At 36.6% G+C, this 20,727-nt stretch overlaps 2 protein-coding genes across 2 annotated transcripts; one reads left to right on the forward strand and one right to left on the reverse strand.

The window, feature by feature from the left end:
- Positions 1-6,982: 6,982 nt before the first annotated feature.
- LOC145565080 (uncharacterized) lies at positions 6,983-8,374 on the reverse strand. Its single transcript, XM_081625182.1, has one exon. It carries the CDS (start codon positions 8,372-8,374, stop codon positions 6,983-6,985), a length of 1,392 nt encoding a protein of 463 aa, XP_081481308.1.
- Positions 8,375-10,182: 1,808 nt separating this feature from the next.
- LOC145565081 (uncharacterized) lies at positions 10,183-11,169 on the forward strand. Its single transcript, XM_081625183.1, has one exon. The coding sequence runs from the start codon at positions 10,183-10,185 to the stop codon at positions 11,167-11,169; it is 987 nt and encodes a 328-aa protein (XP_081481309.1).
- The last annotated feature ends 9,558 nt before the right edge of the window (positions 11,170-20,727 follow it).

Raw genomic sequence — 20,727 nt, forward strand, 5'->3', positions numbered from 1 at the left:
ATTCTTTAACTAAGAGGTGTCATATATGTATTCATATCAAATTCAAATCAGTAACTAATGTACACAGTGAGTAGTAATTAAATGCATATCAAGATATAAAGGTGGAATGAAACTTAAATATGGGTTGAAAAGAGAGTTTTTAACATTGTCAACATTTAATTTTTAACAATGTGTTTTCCATTCAATCATATAATGTTTAGGCAAATCTCAACAAAGACATATGAGAATCTGCTAGGTTTGAGGGGTAATAACAATCATACTACCAAAAGCATATAAAATACCAATAAAGCAATAATAAAGCAATAGATAAGCAATGAAATAACAATAAATAGACAAAATGAACTTCACTATGAAAAGAGTAAGTTTAGAGACACAATACTGAATAAGGACTTGCCTCCTTCTTCAGTAAGGATGAAGCTCCGTAGATAAATGAAGAGTAATTCTACTATATTTAGAGTATATGTGTGTACATGAATGCTCAAAATGTCTAATTATGCTTATTTATACCTAGGGAACTCTAGGGTTTACAAAGATATTCGAAATATATTCAAAATGAGGAAGATCTTCTTGATTTATCTTCTTCCCTGTTCTGTAGGTGTATCTTTGGCAAGTATCTTTTTGATTGATATCCTTGATGCTGCTTTCCTTGTTTATTCCAATCAGGCCGTTTTGCTCGTTTTTGCTGAGTATTTTCTTCTTGGATTAGTGCCCTAAATGTTATGGGTCGTATTACAATACGGGCCCAACAATTGCCCCTAATTTTTAATTCCAAGTATTTGGAAGTGAAAATTACCTAAAGAAAGCTCTAGAAAATATTTTGAATTTCAGAAATTGTTCCAACGGTTAGCAAAATGGAAAGTGGTGGCGGTTTTAAGGCAACTTCCTTGATAACTGTGAAGGGCGGTTTATTTCCGTCTTTGGTATTTATTGGGCGTGCAGGCTATTGTCTAATCACTTCAATTGCTTTGCCCCAATTTCAATTTCATCAGGTATTTTCTCTCTCCTCTTTGTTTGCTCTATTTTACACTTTGTATTTTTCTCTTGTTTTTGCGATGGATGATCATGTGAGAGTGGTGTTTGCTGGGGTGGATGAGGGTGTGAAAAAGCCGAACTTGGTGGCGCAGAACATCTTTCCTGTCAAGGATACCTATCCCTCCACCATTACGAAGGAGGAAGTTCAGAGTATTGCTGCAATTGCGCGTTTTCCTGATGGGGTTGTGGTGAAAATTCCATCAGCTATGGAAAGGGCCGACTGGACTGCCCCTGTTTGGGTGTGTTTCTTTGAGTACCCTTTTGTAATTGGGCATACGTTTCCTTTTTCTGCTCTTGTTCGCCAATTTCTTTCTAGAGTTAGGGTTTCGCCTTGTCAATTGTTGCCCCAGACTTGGAGGGTATTGAGAATTCTGGATTTGCTGAGTATGAAATTGGGTATAGAACTTGATGTGAGGGATTTGTGTTACCCTTATACTATTAGGACCAGTGGTAAAGGTCGGGTTGGTCTTCGCCTGAAGGATGGTGTTGGTCCTTTGGTGACTGACTTGGAGAAGGCGTTTGACAAGAAGTGGTATCACAAGTTCTTCTTTGTGAGGATTGATTCGTTGGGTGATGATTGTGATTTTTTGATTGACACTGTTGAGGCTGAAGGTATTCTGTTTTCTTATTCTTTTATGTTCTTCTTTCCTTCTTTGTTGATTTGGGCTTATTTGCTTATTGGTTGCAGTGAGTAAATTGAAGCAGCGCTCTCAGTCTCCATCCTTGATAGACAAGTTGTACGAGTTGAGTGCAGACGAGAGGTCTTTCATCAAGTTGACACAACCTGAAGCAGTTATTCAAATTAAGTCCTTGGACGAATCTGATTCTGAACAGAAAGTTGCCCCAACCATGTCTCAAGGTTTGCTTTCTTTCTCTCTTGTGAGTTTCGATGTTTTGTTGCACTTATACTTTTGTGAATGTGTGGTTGGTGTCGGTTTGCTTGTTTAGTTTGTGGGTTTTTAATTTTGAATTGGTTGTTTCTTTGTTGAATATACTTGTATACAATTGTTAATCTATTTGTTTGTTATTAGCGTCCTTGCTGTATATACTTGCTGTGATCCTAGTTGTATTATTTTTTGAGCCAGCTATGTTCCTTGCAGACACATCAAGGTCACTAAGGTCTCATGATCTTCTTAGCTCATCTTCCATCTTGGGTCGTCTTAAGTCTCGTTCGTCCCCCCAGACTTCTGAGGCTGTTCCCATCAAGATGGTTGCTCCCAAGGGTGTCCCTCCTCCGCCTCCGTCTCGTGCCAGTCTCAAGAGGAAGTTGGAGATGCCCATTGATGTTGACGCTGCTGAGTTTTCTTTTGACTCTCTTGCTCCGCATGTAGATACCCTGTTGTTTCCTTCCTTCAAGGATCGCCAGTCTTCGATGACTTTTGCTGACCTTTCACAAGAGGCGGCCGTACAGTCTTTCCAGGTATAGTATACTCTAAAAATTTTTTTTTTTAAATAAAATCGACCTTATTGAAATATGCTTCTGACACTTCATCTTTGCTGTGCAGAGCCTTCAGTCCTGCCTTGGTGTTTTAGGTAAGGTGTCAGAGTTTTCTCGTGTGTATGAGGCTATGAAGAAGGAGCGTGATGCTCTTTCTGACAAGTACAAGGCTGCTACTGAGGCTTTGAAGGCTGAACGGACTAAGCACCGGGACTGCATTTCTGAGCGGGACGGGCTAAAGGGTACCCTGAAGGAGGCTGCTAACAAGGTCATTGATGCTGCTACGTACTACTATGGGAAGGCACGTCTTGAGATGATGGAGGAGTTCCAGCAAGGAAAGCATGAGGCTTGGGACTATGATGGTGATAAGGCTTCTTTTGAGAAAGCGTTTCCTGAAGGGACTGCTGCTCTTGGTTCCCTACTGTTGAGCTTTGCTGATGAGGAAGTGAATTCTCCTCGCAATGAAGAAATTAAGGATGCCCCAGAGGTGATAAAGCCTGTTGCTGAAGAAGTAGCTCCTGCTGACAACATGGGAGAGAATTAGTTTAGTTGGTGCTGTGTCACCTGTTGAAAAATGTACAACTTTGAATGTTGTTTCTATTTACTGCCTTAGTGCAGTTTGGATAATTTGTTTTTATTTTGTGCTACACTTCTGTAGCTGGATGCTTTGTTTAATTTTGTTGCAATGCAACTAAGTATTTCTATCTTTCTTGCTGTGTGATTGTCTTTTCTGTATAGTGTGCTGTGAATGCAGTTGTATCACGAATGTATTACAGTTGTATTACAGTTGTATTACAGTTGTATTACAGTAATGATGTTACTTACATGTGTTTGTATGTTTTGTAAGGGTAGTAGGTCTGTTCTTTTCAGGAATGCCTTGTCTTTGTTCTGTAGTGAAGGGACTTGTTGCATTCTTGCTCAGGAATGTCAGTCGTGTTCCTTGCAAAACAGAAGAAGGTGAGGGGTGGCCGTGGGTTTCCCCAACGGCCCTCCGATGCCAAAGTCAGTACTCGTAATGATCATAAAGTAAATTGACAAAAGATAGAGATAGATGAGTACCTTTCTTGCTGATTTTGGCTGTTGGAGATTTTTGTGTTTTCCTCTTTTCTGTTTTTTTTTTGTATTTTTGCTTGTCTTCCTGTTTTTTTGTGTTTTCTTTTTTGTAAATTAAAAGACAAAATAGAAATAACAATTGCGTACCTTTCTTCAGATATGATATAACTTTAAATGTGCTGCGTTCCAGCTTCGCTGCACTTCTTTTCCTTCTGCATTCCTGAGTCTGTATGCTCCATTATCTACTACCTTGGTGATCTCATAGGGTCCTTCCCAGTTGGGTGCTAGCTTTCCTGCATTGACTTCCCTGGTGTTTTCGTATACCTTTCTGAGGACCCAATCTCCTAGCTTGAAGACTTTAACTCTAACGTTCTTGTTGAAGGATCTTGCTACTTCCTGTTGGTATGCTGCCATTCTCATTTGGGCATCGTCCCTTAGTTCCTCAACTGTGTCTAAATTGTGAATTAGTTCTGCTTGATTTCTTTCTTTTGTCATTAGCCCATACCTTGTTGTAGGCACTTCTACCTCGGTTGGGATTACTGCTTCGCATCCGTACACCAGTGAGAAAGGGGTATGACCTGTAGCGCCTTTAGGAGTTGTCCTGTCTGCCCACAATATGTTGGGTAGTTCGTCTGCCCATTTTCCTTTGGCTCCTTCCAGCCTTTTCTTCACGTTGCCTATAAGGACTTTGTTGCTTGATTCTGCTTGTCCATTTGCTTGTGGATATCTTGGTGTAGACGTGATAAGGGAGATGTTCCATTCCTTACAGAACTTGGTGGTTTTGTTGCTGATGAATTGGGACCCATTGTCTGTAATGATCTTTGCTGGTACCCCGAATCTACTTAGAATGTTCCTTTTTATAAATGAAATGACGTGCTTATCCTTGATCTCCTTGTACGCTTCTGCTTCAATCCATTTGGAAAAGTAGTCTGTCATTGCTAAGAAGTACACTCTTTGTCCTGATGACGGTGGTAGCTTTACTATATCCATTCCCCACTTCATAAATGGCCACGGTGTCAATGTTGGGTGTAACTCCTCTAATGGCTTGTGTGTCAAGGGCGCATGTTTTTGGCATGCTAAGCACTTCTTGGCGAACTCAACTGCATCCTTCCTCATACTGGGCCAGTAGTATCCCATTCTAAGTGCCCTGTTGGCTAAATTTCTTCCTCCGGAGTGATTTCCGCATTCTCCACTGTGTAGGGATTGTAAGACTTGCTGAGCTTCTTTTCTTTCCAGGCATCTTAAGAAAGGTCCTGCTGCAGATTTCTTGAAGAGTACATTGCTGATTAGGCGGTACTTGGAGGCTTTCTGTGCGAAAGCTTGAGCTGTTACTTTCCCTGTTGGTTTCGTGTTGCCCAGGAGGTATTCTTTCAGAGGTGTTATCCAACTGTTTTCTTCTTCTTCTGTAGGGCCTGTTTGAATTTCGTAGACACTCATGGTTGATTCCTTCTCTATGGCTGGTGAGAGTACATGTACTATTGGGATTGCCCCAAATTCTTCTGGATTGATGTTTGACCCCAAATTTGCCAATGCGTCTGCTTCGGTGTTCAGGTTTCGGGGTACTTGTTCTATCTTGAACTCCTTGAATTCCTTGATGAGCTTCTTTGTGACTTCTAGGTAGGCAATCATTCTGGTGTCTTTCGCTGCATACTGCCCATTGACTTGGTTTACCATGAGTACAGAATCAGAAATTACTTCCAGGTGTTGTATCTTCATATCTCTTGCAACGGTTAGCCTTGTAATCAGTGCTTCGTATTCAGCTTCATTATTGGTAGCCTCGAAGTTGCACCTTATTGCCTGTGCTATCTTCTCTCCTTGGGGTGACGTCAGTACTACTCCTAAGCCTACTCCTCGTATGTTTGATGCACCATCTGTATGGAGTGTCCATTTTTGTGCAGCTTTTGGTTCTTGTAGGGCTAGTACTTCCTTTTGTGCTTCTTCCTCAAGGGTAGGGCTGAAGTCTGCCACGAAGTCTGCCAAGGCTTGAGATTTGACCGCCGTCCTGGGTTCGTACTGTATGTCGTACCTGCTTAGATGTAGGGCCCATTTCTCCATCCTTCCTGACATTTCTGGTTTTCTCATGATAGCTCTGATGGGGTAGTTGGTCTGTACTTGTATGGGATGACTCTCGAAGTATGGACGTAACTTTACTGAAGCAGTGTACAAGGCTAAAATGATTTTCTCCAGCGATGCATATCTTGTTTCCGCACTGAGCAGGTTCTTGCTGACGTAGTAGATTGGAAATTGTTCCTTTTCTTCTTCTCTTGTGAGAACTGCGCTGACCGTCCCTTCAGATACTGCAAGGTACAGCTGGAGTGGTTCTCCTTCTTTGGGTTTGGAGAGAATCAACGGGTTGGCTAGGTATTCTTTCAGCTTCTGGAATGCTTTATCGTGTTCTTGTTCCCATTTAAACTCCTTGTTCTTTTTTAGTACCTCGTAGAAGGCTCTGTTCTTTTCTGAAGACTTTGAAATGAACCTGTTTAATGCCGCGATTTTCCCTGTTAAACTCTGTACATCCTTCTTGGATTTCGGTCGCTCTAGATCTAGGATAGCTTTGACCTGTTCCAGAATGGCTTCTATTCCTCTTTGTGTAACCATGTATCCCAAGAACTTTCCTGATTGTACTCCAAACGTACACTTTGTGGGATTCAGCTTCATGCCGTATTGCTTCAGGATGACGAATGCTTCTCTAAGGTCTCTGACATGATCTTCTGCCTTCTTGGATTTAACTACCATATCGTCTATGTAGACTTCCATCGTGTTTCCAATTTGTTCTTCAAACATCTTGTTTACCAACCTTTGGTACGTTGCCCCTGCGTTCTTCAATCCGAAAGGCATCACCTTGTAGCAGTATATTCCCTGACTGGTAATGAAGGCTGTCTTCTCTTGATCATCCTTGTGCATGAGGATCTGGTTGTAGCCACTGTAGGCGTCCATAAAGGATAGCAGTTCGTGCCCTGCTGTGGCGTCCACCATGGCATCGATATGAGGTAAAGGGAATGGGTCTTTTGGGCAAGCCTTGTTGATGTCTGTGAAGTCTATGCAGATCCGCCATTTCCCATTCTTCTTTCTCACTACCACCACGTTGGCAAGCCATTCTGGGTACTTTACTTCTCTGATTTTTCCTGTCTTCAATAGGTTTTGAATGTCTTCGTTGATGATCTTGTTTCTTTCTGGCGCGAATTTTCTTCTTTTTTGCTTCACTGGTGTATGCATTGGGTCTATGTTTAACTTGTGGGTGATAACCTCTGGGGGAATGCCTTTCATGTCTTCGTGGGTCCAAGCAAACACATCTTTCTCTTCTTCCAAAAAGTCGTAAATTTGTTGTCTGAGTTCCGCTTTCAGCTCTGATCCTATTCTGACTTTCTGATCTGGATGTAGGGGGTTCAGCTGGACTTCAGTAGCTTCTTGCTCTTCTGATATACTCAACTTCTCTTGGCCCAGCTGATCCTCTGATTTCTATGCTGAACTTTTTTCTGCAGATGTTTCTTTCAGTGCTATCTTGTAACATTCTTTGGCTTCCCTAGGATCTCCCCTGATTTCTTGAATTCCCCGTCTAGTAGGAAACTTAATGACCTGATGGTACGTAGAAGGGATGGCTTTCATTTCGTGTATCCAGGGTCTTCCCAGAATCATATTGTATGAGGATAGGGTGTCGATTACTAAGAATTTGACTTGCAGGTTGATCCCTTTTGCATACGTTGCCAATGTAATCTCTCCACTTGTCTTCTTGGTTTCCCCACTGAATCCTACTAGCATTTTTGATTTGTTGACGATATTCTTCTCATCTATGTTCATGTGCTTCAGGGTGTCTAACATGATGATATTTGCAGAACTTCCATTATCAACTAGGATTCGCTTAATCATGCAGTTTCCAACTGGGAGTGAGATCACTAGGCCGTCATGATGACCTTCTACTGCGTCGCTTTCTTCAAACATGATAGGGATGTCTATCTTTGATTTCTCCCTCTTGTCTGGTTGCTCTTTGTTGCTTTCCTTTGCGTGCCGCTTCGCTGCTGAATATGTTAGACCGCATACTTCTGATCCTCCTGATATGAAACAGATGGTTTTGACAATTGGAGGTGGGGGTGGAGGACCTCCTTGTTTGGACTCTCTATCCTTCCCTGAAGCTTTAGATCTATCTGACAAGAGTTCTTTGAGGTAGCCCTTCTTTAACAAGTATGCAACTTCTGTTCTGAGCGCGACGCATTCGTCAGTAGTGTGACCAATATCTGAATGGAAATCACACCATCTGGATGGATCCTTCTTCTCCCCAGGCCTATCACTCCTTCTAGGCCATTGAACAGTATCTCCCATCTTGTTTAAGGTCCTTATTACTCCTGCAGGATTGACATTGAAGCAATACTCGTGCAACTTGGGTGGGAGCTCAGGATCTTCTCTCCAATCAGAAAACTCTCCTTCGACAGCATTGACTGATCCTTCATCAAAGCGGGAACGCTGATACGGCTTGAATCGATGATCTCTCCTGGGGAAGTTGTTCTTCCTTCTTGACGGGCGATCTTCATCCTTTCTGAGCTCTGGAGTCTTTCTTGCATATGCATCTTCTTCGAATCTGACTTGAGCCATTGCCTTAGCTTGTACATCTTCAAAGGTTGTGCATTGGTATTTGGTTAATTCCTTGTAGAGCTCACTGTGATCTAGCAATCCTCTCCTGAACGCTTCAATGGTTGTAGGAGCATCGCACTTGTGTATTCCAATCTTTTCCCTGTTGAACCTATTAAGATAATCCCTCAAGGATTCACCGTGTCTTTGCACAACACGGTATAAATCCGATGACTGTTTTTCTATTTTCCTGCTGCTGGCGAACTGGACCTTGAATAGGTTTACCATTCCTGCAAAAGATCGAATTGTCCCATTATCTAAATTAATGAACCAAGTTAAGGCTGGACCTGATAATGTGGCTCCAAAGCCTTTGCACATGATGGCCTCCCTGATGTCTCTAGGGATTGAGCTGGTCATCATCTTCTGCTTGTAAAGGGATACATGCTCATCAGGGTCTGTTGTTCCATCGTACATGGCCATGCTGGGTGTGCTGAACCTCTTTGGCACTTCTACCATGGCGATCTCTTCTTAGAAAGGAGACTCTATATAGCCATCTGATGCTTCTTCCTCCATGGGCTTTGGCATTCTAGGGATCTTGGCGATCTTGGCTTCGATTGCTTTGAGGTACTCTTTGACTATCTTCTCTATCTTTCCCTCCTCAGATCCTTCTTGACCATTCTGCTTAGGGGTTCCTGCATTCAAAGAGTCCAGATCTAGGGTTGTTTCCCTAGTGTTAGATCCTTTTTCCCCGTTAGGGGTATGAAAGACACCTGACATATCAAGCTGCATGGCTATACTTTCAGTGTTTTTTTTGGTATTAATGGTTTTGGAAGCGACTGACTGTATTTGGCTACGGAGGGCTTCATTTTGCTTGGTGAGACTGGTAAGCTTGGCTTCAGTTTGGACTTTTTGGGCCAACAATGTTTCAATTTGGCTTTTTTGTTGGTCTAAGGTTTGACGGAATGCGTTCATTCCCTCATTGATTTCGGCTATGGTAAAGGGTACTTGGTGCCCAGACATGGTGTCTGTATTGATTTTTTTTTTTTTTTTGGCGAATTGGTAGGTTAATTGATTATCAGCCCCACGGTGGGCGCCAAATTGTTTAGGCAAATCTCAACAAAGACATATGAGAATCTGCTAGGTTTGAGGGGTAATAACAATCATACTACCAAAAGCATATAAAATACCAATAAAGCAATAATAAAGCAATAGATAAGCAATGAAATAACAATAAATAGACAAAATGAACTTCACTATGAAAAGAGTAAGTTTAGAGACACAATACTGAATAAGGACTTGCCTCCTTCTTCAGTAAGGATGAAGCTCCGTAGATAAATGAAGAGTAATTCTACTATATTTAGAGTATATGTGTGTACATGAATGCTCAAAATGTCTAATTATGCTTATTTATACCTAGGGAACTCTAGGGTTTACAAAGATATTCGAAATATATTCAAAATGAGGAAGATCTTCTTGATTTATCTTCTTCCCTGTTCTGTAGGTGTATCTTTGGCAAGTATCTTTTTGATTGATATCCTTGATGCTGCTTTCCTTGTTTATTCCAATCAGGTCGTTTTTCTCGTTTTTGCTGAGTATTTGCTTCTTGGATTAGTGCCCTAAATGTTATGGGTCGTATTACAATACGGGCCCAACATATACCTACTACTATAAAATATTGTAAGTTTAGCTAGCTAGCTTAATACCACATTATATAAGTAGAATAAAAAGCCAATTTATGTCCACTCACTATAGTATAAAACAGACAATTGATGACTTTTACCCCTAGATATATAAAAAATAAGGCAATAGTTGACTTGCATTCTAAAACATTAAAAATATACACAATATCTTTATTCTTATAGTTTAGCCAAAAGAAGGTTAAATACTAGTTAATAATGATATCTAAAGGCTTTGTTATAAAAGATTTTCTTTAAGCATTTAATTTGACATTATTCACTCAAGGTCTATAAAAAAAATCTACTGTTGGATTGCTTGCAAACACATTGAATTGAATTTTTATTTCAAAATTTTCCTGTTGGTTCAATGCTTTATTAATACAAATAATTTTTCAAATTAGGGATGGCTTTGAATAATTCATGGTGAAAGTAAGAAATCATTCGTCCTTTGATTACATAAAAGGTGTTAATGCATTTCTAGATTTTACCTTTTCAAATGTTAGAGAAGACGATAAAGAAATTACCACTATTTGGTGTCCATGTAATAACTGTCGCAATATATTTTGTACAAAAAAATGTGATGTAAGATTAGACTTGCTTAAGTGGGGAATGTATGAGAAATACACCACTTGGGAATTTCATGGAGAGTCATCAGAGTGTGTTGAGGAAAATGATAATGAGTTTGATGATGATGATGATAGTGGATATAAAATGTTACAAGATGCTTGTGGGTTTGCTAGAGTGAATCCAGCAGAATTTGAGCAGATCCTGAATAATAATGAGCAGATGCCTAAAGAGCCTAATGAAGATGCGCGAAAGTATTACCGACTCTTAAAAGAATATCAAGAGCCATTGACTTTGGATGGTAATACAATGTCTAAGCTGACATACATTGTGAAGTTACTCCATTTGAAAGTTCTCAACAATTGGAGTGATAACTCTTTTGATAGTTTACTTAAGTTACAATGTCAAGCTTGGGGAACCACCACACTTCCAACTTCTTATTATGATGCAAAGAAGCTCATTAGAGACTTAGGTCTTGATTACATAAAGATCAATGCTTGCAAAAATGATTGTATACTCTATTGGAAGGAGTATAAAAATTTAGGTAAGTGCCCCAGTTGTGGTTTGTCGAGATGGAAAATGGTAGATAAAGTATCTACCAAGGGTGTAAAGGTGCCTCATAAGGTTTTACGATATTTTCCACTGAAATCTAGGCTGCAAAGGTTGTATATGTCAAGGAAAAAAGCTAAAGACATGCGATGGCACAAAGAGGATAGGGTGAATGATGGAGTGATGAGTCATCGTGCTGATTCATTTGCATGGAAATCATTTGATAATGATTGTAAGGAATTTTCAGCAAATCCAAGGAATGTGAGGCTTGGACTAGCTTGTGATGGATTTTAACCTTTTGACAATTCACATCATAGTATATGGCCTGTGGTCCTTATTCTATACAATTTGCCACCTTGGATGTGCATGAAACCATATTCATTCATGCTCACATTACTCATTCCTGGACCCATGAGTCTTGGAAGGAATATTGATATATACCTCCGGCCACTAATTGAAGAATTGAAGGAGCTTTAGGAGGGTGGAATTGAAACATATAATGCTTATTCAAAAGAAAATTTCAAATTGCATGCTGTTATTTTATGGACTATAAACGACTTCCCTGCATATAGAGATTTACCTGGTTGGTCAACTAAAGGAAATTTTGCTTTCCCATGTTGCCATAAGGAAACTAAACGTAAAAAATTATTGCATAAGGGTGGTTATTTAAGAAATTGTCGTTGGCTGCCACTTAATCATAAGTGGAGAAAAGATGCAGCATCCTTTGATAATACAAAAGAAAAAGGGTGTGCACCTATTCCTTTGAGTGGGGATGATGTATTGGAACATTGTAGTAGATTTACACAAGACAAGTTTGGAAAATTTTCTTCTAACAAGAGAAAAAGGGATGCCTCTAACAGCTTGTATGGGTGGCATAAAAAAAGCATTTTCTTTGACTTGACTTATTAGAGAAAATTAAAAATCCGCCACAACTTGGATGTTATGAACATCGAGAAAAATGTCTCAGATAACATATTAGGTACCTTAATGAACATAAAGGATAAAAACAAAGATACTACTAAGGCTCAAATAGATTTGATGAAGATGAAAATAAGGAGCGAGCTACACCCCATGCTAGATGGAGACAAAGTTCGAGTTTCAGTTGCAAACTACACTCTAACCTCAAGTGCTAAGGCTGCCATTTGTAACATGTTTTCTGAACTGAAATCACCAGATGGATATTTGTCAAATATTTCTCGATGTGTCAAAGACAATGGGAAAAAGATTTCATGTATGAAAAGCCACTATCATTATGTGTTTATTGAGTAGCTGCTACCCCTTGTCCTACGAGGTTTCTTGCCAAAACATGTGTATGAACCTCTGGTTGAATTAAGTTCGTTTTTCAGGAGCTTAAGTTCAAAAAGCGTAGCTATTAGTGATTTGGAAACTCTTGAAAAACAGATTCCATACACATTATGCAAGTTAGAGATAGTATTCCCTCTTGCTTTTTTCGATGTGATGGTGCATTTAGTTATACATTTGGCGGGTGAGGCTAAGATTGCAGGACCAGTTCGATATCGGTGGATGTATCCAGTAGAAAGGTATGCCTGCTGATTTACCATAATTAATTTCTGAATACTTTTTAAAAAAAAAATTCTTACATGAATTTTGATTATCAGGTATCTTCACACCTTAAAAGCATATATTTACAACAGGGCATATCCAGAAGGTTCCATTGCTGAAGGTTATCTTGCAGACGAGTGCTTAAAATTTTGCTCAAGATACATGAACGACATTGACACCAAATTCAATCGAAAAGCAAGGAACGATGATGATGAGGACAAGGATGACGACATTTCTCTAGATTCAAATCTTGAGATATCTAGACCACTTGGACGTGCTATTTGGACAGGGTGTGACACTGCATCTTAGTTTTGAAGAATTTGATGAAATTCATTCTTATATTATTCATAATTGTGAGGAGCTTGATGAGTTTGTGAAGTAAGTTCATATGTTTGTATATTCCTTTTATTTACTTATTTGCTCAATTATTACATTTAAAAATTAAATTTTGATATGTTACACTCTGCTTATATTAAACTTTTCAGGGAGCATAAGTTGGAGTTGGAAAAAGAATGTCTAAGAAATATAGAACGAAGGCATAAAGAACAATTTCCAAAATGGATATTTGAGCATGTACGTCATTTGGTTGCATCAATTTTATTCTATCAATTTTTTTTTTTTTTTTGTATATTTAAATACTTATGAATGTCTTGAAATCTTAATATTGATAGGTATGGAAGATACATGAAAAAGGATGTGTTGACGAGGATTTGTATAACTTAGTTTGTGGTCCTTCAAGAGTTGTTAGGAGATATACAGGTTACATTGTTAATGGTTTTCGATTTCGTACCCTTATCGTTCTGAAAATAGAAAAACATAAAACTGTGGGATTATGGTTCAAGGTGATGAAACATCTAATAAAGAATACTATGGTGTTTTGGGGGACATTATTGAAATGCGGTATCCCGGAGGAAATCATGTATATGTTTTTAAATGCAACTGGTTCGATGTTGGACACCATGGCAGGAGGGGTATAAGGTCGATGAATATGGATTCACAAGTGTAAACAAGAAGCGATTATTAAAAACAAATGAAGTTTTCGTTCTAGAATCACAAGTTGAGCAAGTGTTTTATGTTAAAGATCTATTAAATAATGATTGGCAATTTGTTATTAAAGCACCACCTAGAGATCCATACAATATGCCAGATAATGAACCAGTTACACAAGTTTTTGATGTAGATGCATATCAGGAAGTGGAGGTGGTGGAAGAGCAATGTTTGAATCATAATCTAGATGATTTCTCTGTAAATTCTCTAGCTAAAAATGTATATGTGGTTGAGCGAGAAGCGAAGGTTGTAGAAATGGTCAAAAAGGTTATCGAGGAGTATAAGGGAGATTGCGACTTCATTAATGACGGTGAAATTGAAGAGTATGAAGATTTAAGTGAGGAAGAAGAGTTTGATTCTGACACTTGATTAATTAATGGCTGATGATATGAATATATTATGTGTTACATTTTGTCTTTAATGTGTTTTGTTTTTATCGTTAAAATTGAATTTGTGAGTATAAGTTTATGCCAAAGTTTCTAGTTGAATGTATTATTATATTAGTATTATATCTTATAAATTGTTGTTAATAATAATCATGGGCTTATTCATTCTATTACCTATATACAATGATTTGTTTACTTGTTACTAGGAGTTTAAAGAATTTGTTGCCTGCAAATTAAAGAAGGCTGCAAGAGGAGGTGGAAAGAAACCAGGTAACCGTACGATTCCTCTTGGACGACTTCAAAATGTTAGTCAAGCAACGCGAATCTACCAGCGTCACATAGTGCAAGGTGGTACACGTACAGTTGAAAAAGGTAACGATAATAATTTAATTTGTAGCCTAACTTTCTTTCATTTTATTATACACAAAATGAATTTACAAACTAACGTTCATGTGTTTGTTGATAAAGGAATGCCGACAAAGTGTTTTGCTGCAAATAACTTTCAAAATGGTTATGATAGAGATGTTATTGAAATAGTTTGCAGAAGTAAGATGATTTGAAAATGACCTTATTACAAATTTAGTACATTTGTGGTTTGATAAAGTTCACATTAGATTTCTTTTTTAACCTTCACTATAACCTATATTAATTGCAAAATTTCAGATCTGGACAGACAACGAGCAGGAACATATACTAGGCTTGATAATGAAATAGTTACTCCCACTATGAATCAGAATATTCTTCAATGACATCAAGACGATTCACAAAATGTTAAAAATGATGAAACAGATGATCATGAATCTCAAGGTTTTATTACTTCAATTGGTATGAACAAAATGTTTTGAATTTGTAAAATCTTACTTACTCCTTTGTGTTAGGTTATTAACTAAATGTGCGTACATATACTTATAACAAGGTAAGTTTTAAACTTGTGGGATTAAAAACAATGAAATATTCTTAATAATTATACCTTAAATATTTATTCACTTTTAAAATATCACAAGCAGCTACAAGTACGATGAGGGGAAGAGGTAATAGAGGAATGTATAAGAGTTATGTGGTGGATATGAAAATAAAAGAGAAAGGTTCAAAACTCACCATTCAAATTCCTGATGAAATTGACCGAGCAATCGGAGAAAATGCTAGACACTTAGTGAACGAGTATGGCCGTGTATTAAGAACAAAAGCTCCACTAAATGTAAAGAACTAGCAGGAAGCATTTTCAGTTGCAGGTGAAAGTATGTGGAAAGAGATCCAGGTAATATCTTTTACATTTTTTCTTCTATATATCAATCATTAATTTTGTTAATTATTATTTCGTTTAGGTAGCTATTTTTAGTGCTTCTTTTGAAAGTCCTATGAAATGATGCAACTTATAAATATCAATGATATTACTTTGGCCTTATAGCAAAAATTTGAAATTGACTCCATACGCTACTTGAAGATGTATGCTTTCGTTGTAGATACCATGCAACGTTTGTATAGGTTGTGGAAATGTCGACTCCACTACTATTATAAGAGCCCAAAATGTGGAAAGACCGATGAGGAACGCTTAAAAAATCCTCCACCTGATTTTCCCCTAAACCAATGGAAAGCTTGTGTTGAACACTATGCATCACCAGAATTTAAGGTAGTAATTTATATATAAGTCATTGTCTAATGCATGGAAAGAGTACTTAATTACCCATTTGGTTATATATAATTACTCATGCATGCAGCTTGTAAGTGAAAGAAACTCCAAGAATCGATTGTCTACCAACCGATGAATACAAACCACTGGAAATTTATCTTTTGTTGAAGTGGAGGATATACTGGTAAGGCTGCCTAAGTTAGCTGAATTAAACAAGTTATATGCATTTGATTGTAATGTATCTTACTAAATACTTGTTACTGCAATATGTCAAACAACTGAAAATGACAATGTGAAGCCTACAACAGATGTGATTTGGCTTATTCAGCACACACATTATAATAATCGAGGAGAATTAGTATGGGCAGATGGAAAACGTTAAAAAGAAATCCATGTATGTAATGAAGTTTTTCTAACAGGTTTATATACTTTTTTGTAATTCTAGTTTAAATTGACTTTTATGTAATTTTATACTTTTTATATTGTAAGATAAGCTAAAAGATGTTGTTGCTAATGTTGGAGATTCAATGACACAAGAGGAGATATTGATTCAAGTTTTAGGGCATAGGTCAGGCTACATTCGTGGAAAAGGCACTGTTATATGCAATTACTCCAAAGGAAAACAACAATTGGAGCAACAAAGGGTAGTGGAAAAACAACAACAGAAAATACAAGAACAAAAAGAAAAGATAAAAGAGTTGGAAGAAAGTCAATGAAGGCAGCAACAAGAGTTGGAAGAACACAAATTAAAGCTCAACAACAATAAGCAATGGAGGCTTTTAAGCAAGAACTCTTGCAACAACTTGCTAATCAAGGTATCTAATAACTAAACCACGTAATAATGCATTTTCATCTATTGAATGATTCTTTTCCCTTATTTATTTAAAATAGATGACTATGAATTAAGAAGATAATTTTATGCTACGTACTCTACTTCGATCATTCATTTTTTATGGTAAATATTCTCATCTACTCCCCAAACTAGTGTATGTGAGAATAGTTGATTATATATTGTTTGTGTTGCTGGTGATTTGAGTTTTTAGAATCAGTTGTGATTTGTGGGGATGATAGCATAAATGATATGTAATAGGGGACTAAGGATCAGAAAATCTGAAAAATTAGAAGGGGTGATTTTTAAATTTGACCTAGGATAATTAAAAATTTACATTTATTTAATTAGTTAAGAGAACTATCAAAGGTTTGATGGGATTTAATGTATTAATATAACGACATATATAAAACGTTAAGTTTGTATTTTTTATAAAAAAAATGATTTGAATTTGTTAAAATAGCAATTAAATTAATGAAGAATGTATAGTTAAAAGATTTCTTACAGTTGTAAACATAATGTAGTAGAATGTAATTTTAAAATAGCAAATAAATTAATGCAGAATATACCGTTAGAATTTTCTTTTTGCATTTTAATTTAAGTATTTGGTTTTAACCTACTGTATTTATACAGTTTGAAAAAATGGGGCCTTGTATAATGGACTTCAGTTGCTTTTTGGAGAAGTTGAAGGTCGCCACATCGATTTTTTGCTTATTTTTGAATGTTTGGGATGTAGTTTTTTGGAATCTTTAGAATATCATGAATTACTAGCTAGTACTGGTACGTATTTTGGAAATGCTACTAAAGGATCGGCTGTGAAATTTTTTGTACCTGCTACAATGTATATATATATATATAGCACAATGACCTTTGTTGTTGTCATGAATTCATTTATTGCAACAACTTCATCGTTGCCATATTGGTATTTACTACAACGACTTAGTCGTTGTCATACTGATATTTACTGCAACGACTTTGTCGTTGTCATATTGATATTTTTTGCAACGACTTTGTTGTTACGAATAACTACTTATATATTTTTGAAAGGAAAATTTTTAGCAACAACACAATTTTTGCAACAGTAAAAGTCGTTGTAAAAAAAGACATTTTTTGCAACAACAAAAGTTGTCGCGAAAGCTTTGACTACAGCCTTACCCGCAACGACAAAAGTCGTTGCAAAATATGACTATAGCAACAAAATCTTATTTTCTGCAACGACTATGGTCATTGCAAAAAATAGCTTTTCTTGTAGTGTAGAGTTTTCCCCGATAACAATTTGTATGTGGTAGCACACATTTAACATTGTTGTTTCACATTTAAGCAATAGTTATTCAATTGTTGAGTTTAGCTTTAGCATCAAATAAAACTCGTCTGTCAGATAATTAGTGTTGGATTTTTTATTTTATTTTTCTGATAACATTCTTGTTTCACATGTCATCTACTAGTATACTATATACATTTGTTTCTACCTACTTCTCAATTCCACAGGTTCTAATTGTTAATATTTTTGTTTCCACCTACTAGTAATGGATTTTTTTTTTTTTCTGAGAACATTCTTGTTTAGTTTAAATCTTTATTATAATAGTGAATTTTGCAATGTTGCAATTTATAGTTGTAGAAATCATGATCCTTTGCTTCTATAATTTACCTGTACATATCTTTGATTTTATTAGTCATAGTTTCTTTTTTGGACGCCTAAATTAAAAATAAAATGTTAAATCATGGTAGTATTTTACTTTGTAAAAATGCTTTTAATAGTATCAGCATGATAAATTATCCTTCCTAAATACATAGCTCTAACAAGAGTGAAGTCATATTTTCTATGATTTTGAAGTTAGAATATGATGTAGGATAATGTTTTGGAGCCTAAAAAAATCTACTCCCTGTAAAGTCTTTGATAATAAAAAACAAGAACTTTGATTGGTGCTTTTTTCAAATTCGTGATGAGAAGATGATACCCTACTTTTTGGTGCACATCTCGATTCTTAGGTTCCCTTTTCAAAACTTGAGCATTTTAGCTAGTAATAAATGGGTGTCAAGCTTAGTATGCCAATATTATGTAGATATTATATACTAGTTCTTTCTTGCCAAGTCCCCCCTCCTTCTCTCTTTCTCTCAGTCTCTCTAAACTTAGTTTGTATATTTTTGTTCCATGTATAAGCCGTTAGGAATGACGTGGATAGAAAAATTGCAAGAGCAATTTAATGCAGTTTGGGAGAAGAAATTCACATCAGTCAACTTCTAAATTTTATTGAATCAAGGGGTTCCTCGAATAATAATGATTTTAAGAAGGGAAGATTCATCATAACGATGTAAGTACAATCAATATTCTTATGTTTGCAATTTAATTTTCTTTATATATTTTCTATTTTTTTTTCTTAATGTCGTGGTGAGAATGAAGGGGAAAATTACTATGTAGGGAGGGGGTAGATGTAGGGACAGGGGCAGGTGCAGGGAGGAGGGCAGGGCAGTGCAACTAGGGGATAGATGTAGGGAGGGGGAAGGTGCAGGGAGGAGGGCAGGGCAGTATAGGTAGGGGGTAGATGTAGGGAGGGCGGCAGGTGCAAAAAGGAGGGCAGGGAGGGGGCGTATTAAGAGGAGGCAGCTGTAAGGAATGGGGCAATGCAAGGATGGGAAAAGAGATGAACGGATAGGATGCCATATGGATATCCTATCCAACATCTGAGCATACTACTAGATTTCACTTGCATTTAGATCAAAAACAAAAAAAAACATGGTCATACATCTGCATATATTAATCTTTGAGATTTTCACATAGATGTTATAATATCTAATGAGTTGTCAGAATATGTCTGCTTATATGCTGTTGTTTCTGCTATTATCCTTTACTAGTCTTCTTTATTTGGATTTGACCAGTTTATGTTAGAGTAATTTCTAGTTATGACATTGTGTAGACCTACCCCTTTCTATTGATTCTACTCTCTTTCTTTGTCCCAACCAGTTTATTGATTCTACATTAAGGATAAGGATGTGGACTTTAGAGGTTTTGAAACCATTCTTTTCAAAGAAGCATTAGTCAGTTTGGCAACTGATGTTGGGCTTTATCCCTTAGTCCCCTACTTTACATTTTTCATAGCCGATGAGGTACTATCTGAAAGTTCTCTAAGTTCTGGAAAAAAGGTTGTGTTGGAATATCTCATCATAAAGTGTCAGCTAACATTGACTGCTATTATGCTAGTTTACTTGTGGTCTAGGAGATTTTAATCTGTTGTTTTCTTTGATGCGTCTTATGCGTAGTCTGCTAAAAAATCCTCACATACAAATAGAGCCTTTTGTGAGTTTCTTGCTCAACATAATTTTATAACCTGTTATCTGTTGAATGTGTTAGCAATTTACCTCTCTTACTAAGTTGTGTATTAAATTGACAAATATGCTAAAATGATAATTTGATTTAATGGTTGCAATTATAGCATAATTTTTTGCACTCTTGTAGCATGCATATATCTATTATTTAATCTTATTTTGCAAATTTCACTATTTCAAAGTCAGCTACAAGTATATTTCTAGAATGGCTTGGGAAGATAAAAAAAAAACTTAGTTGGAGAAGGCCAAAGAAAACTTAAGTATATCGTGTAGATTTGCATATTTCTTTATTACATTATGTCATATTTTACATCTTGTCATCACAATCATATTGAAATGATAAACTTTTTAATTTCTTAATTTTTTTTATTTTAATTATGTGAACAACACAAACAAGTTTATTGAAATGTAGGAACCATGTACTCTATGTGATTGACTGCGTAAGTTTGATTCTATTGTTCAATTACCTCTGAACACTCGAAATTCAGAGTTGTCCCAAATAATGAAGATGTTAGTATTACACAACATTCCTAATTAAATAGACTAGTCATATGTAATGGAAAGTTATTTTGCATTTATCTAATTAATCAAGTGCTTTTTATGATATATTATTTGCAGGAGTATTTGGCAAGACCTACGGCCTACAACGATGTAGAACTGGATGAGATTCGAAACATCAATTGGCTAAGTTTTTTAGACTTAATTATTTGTTGAAAGACTAGTTATCTTATTGATCGATGTTATGCTTAATCGCATTTAGCTTAGTAAAAGAATACAACACATTTCTATATATCTACTTTTATTAAGCCTACTGGTTATTGTTATTACATTTCTAAATTATAATTAATAATTTGTTTATTCAAGTTTTAATTGTTTTGTGGAAATTATAGTTTATTTTGAGTGTTTGATTGTATTGTAGGTTGTGGGTGAATTCAAGTTATGTGGAATAATTTGGAGTACGTGTTTTGTTGGTTGAATTGTAATAGATTGAAACAGGTTTTAACCCATTTGACGATGGGTTGTTTGAATCAAATATTTATAAAAAAATATATATATTTATTAGTAACTGGCGT

This window comes from Chenopodium album, chromosome 10, assembly GCF_948465745.1.
Source record: "Chenopodium album chromosome 10, dcCheAlbu1.1, whole genome shotgun sequence".
NCBI classification, from domain to species: Eukaryota; Viridiplantae; Streptophyta; class Magnoliopsida; order Caryophyllales; family Amaranthaceae; genus Chenopodium; species Chenopodium album.

Bases quoted from the DNA above. Each gene is read 5' to 3' on its own strand.
- LOC145565080 (XM_081625182.1), bottom strand. From the start codon at position 8,374: ATGGTAAACCTATTCAAGGTCCAGTTCGCCAGCAGCAGGAAAATAGAA.
- LOC145565081 (XM_081625183.1), top strand. From the start codon at position 10,183: ATGGTGAAAGTAAGAAATCATTCGTCCTTTGATTACATAAAAGGTGTT.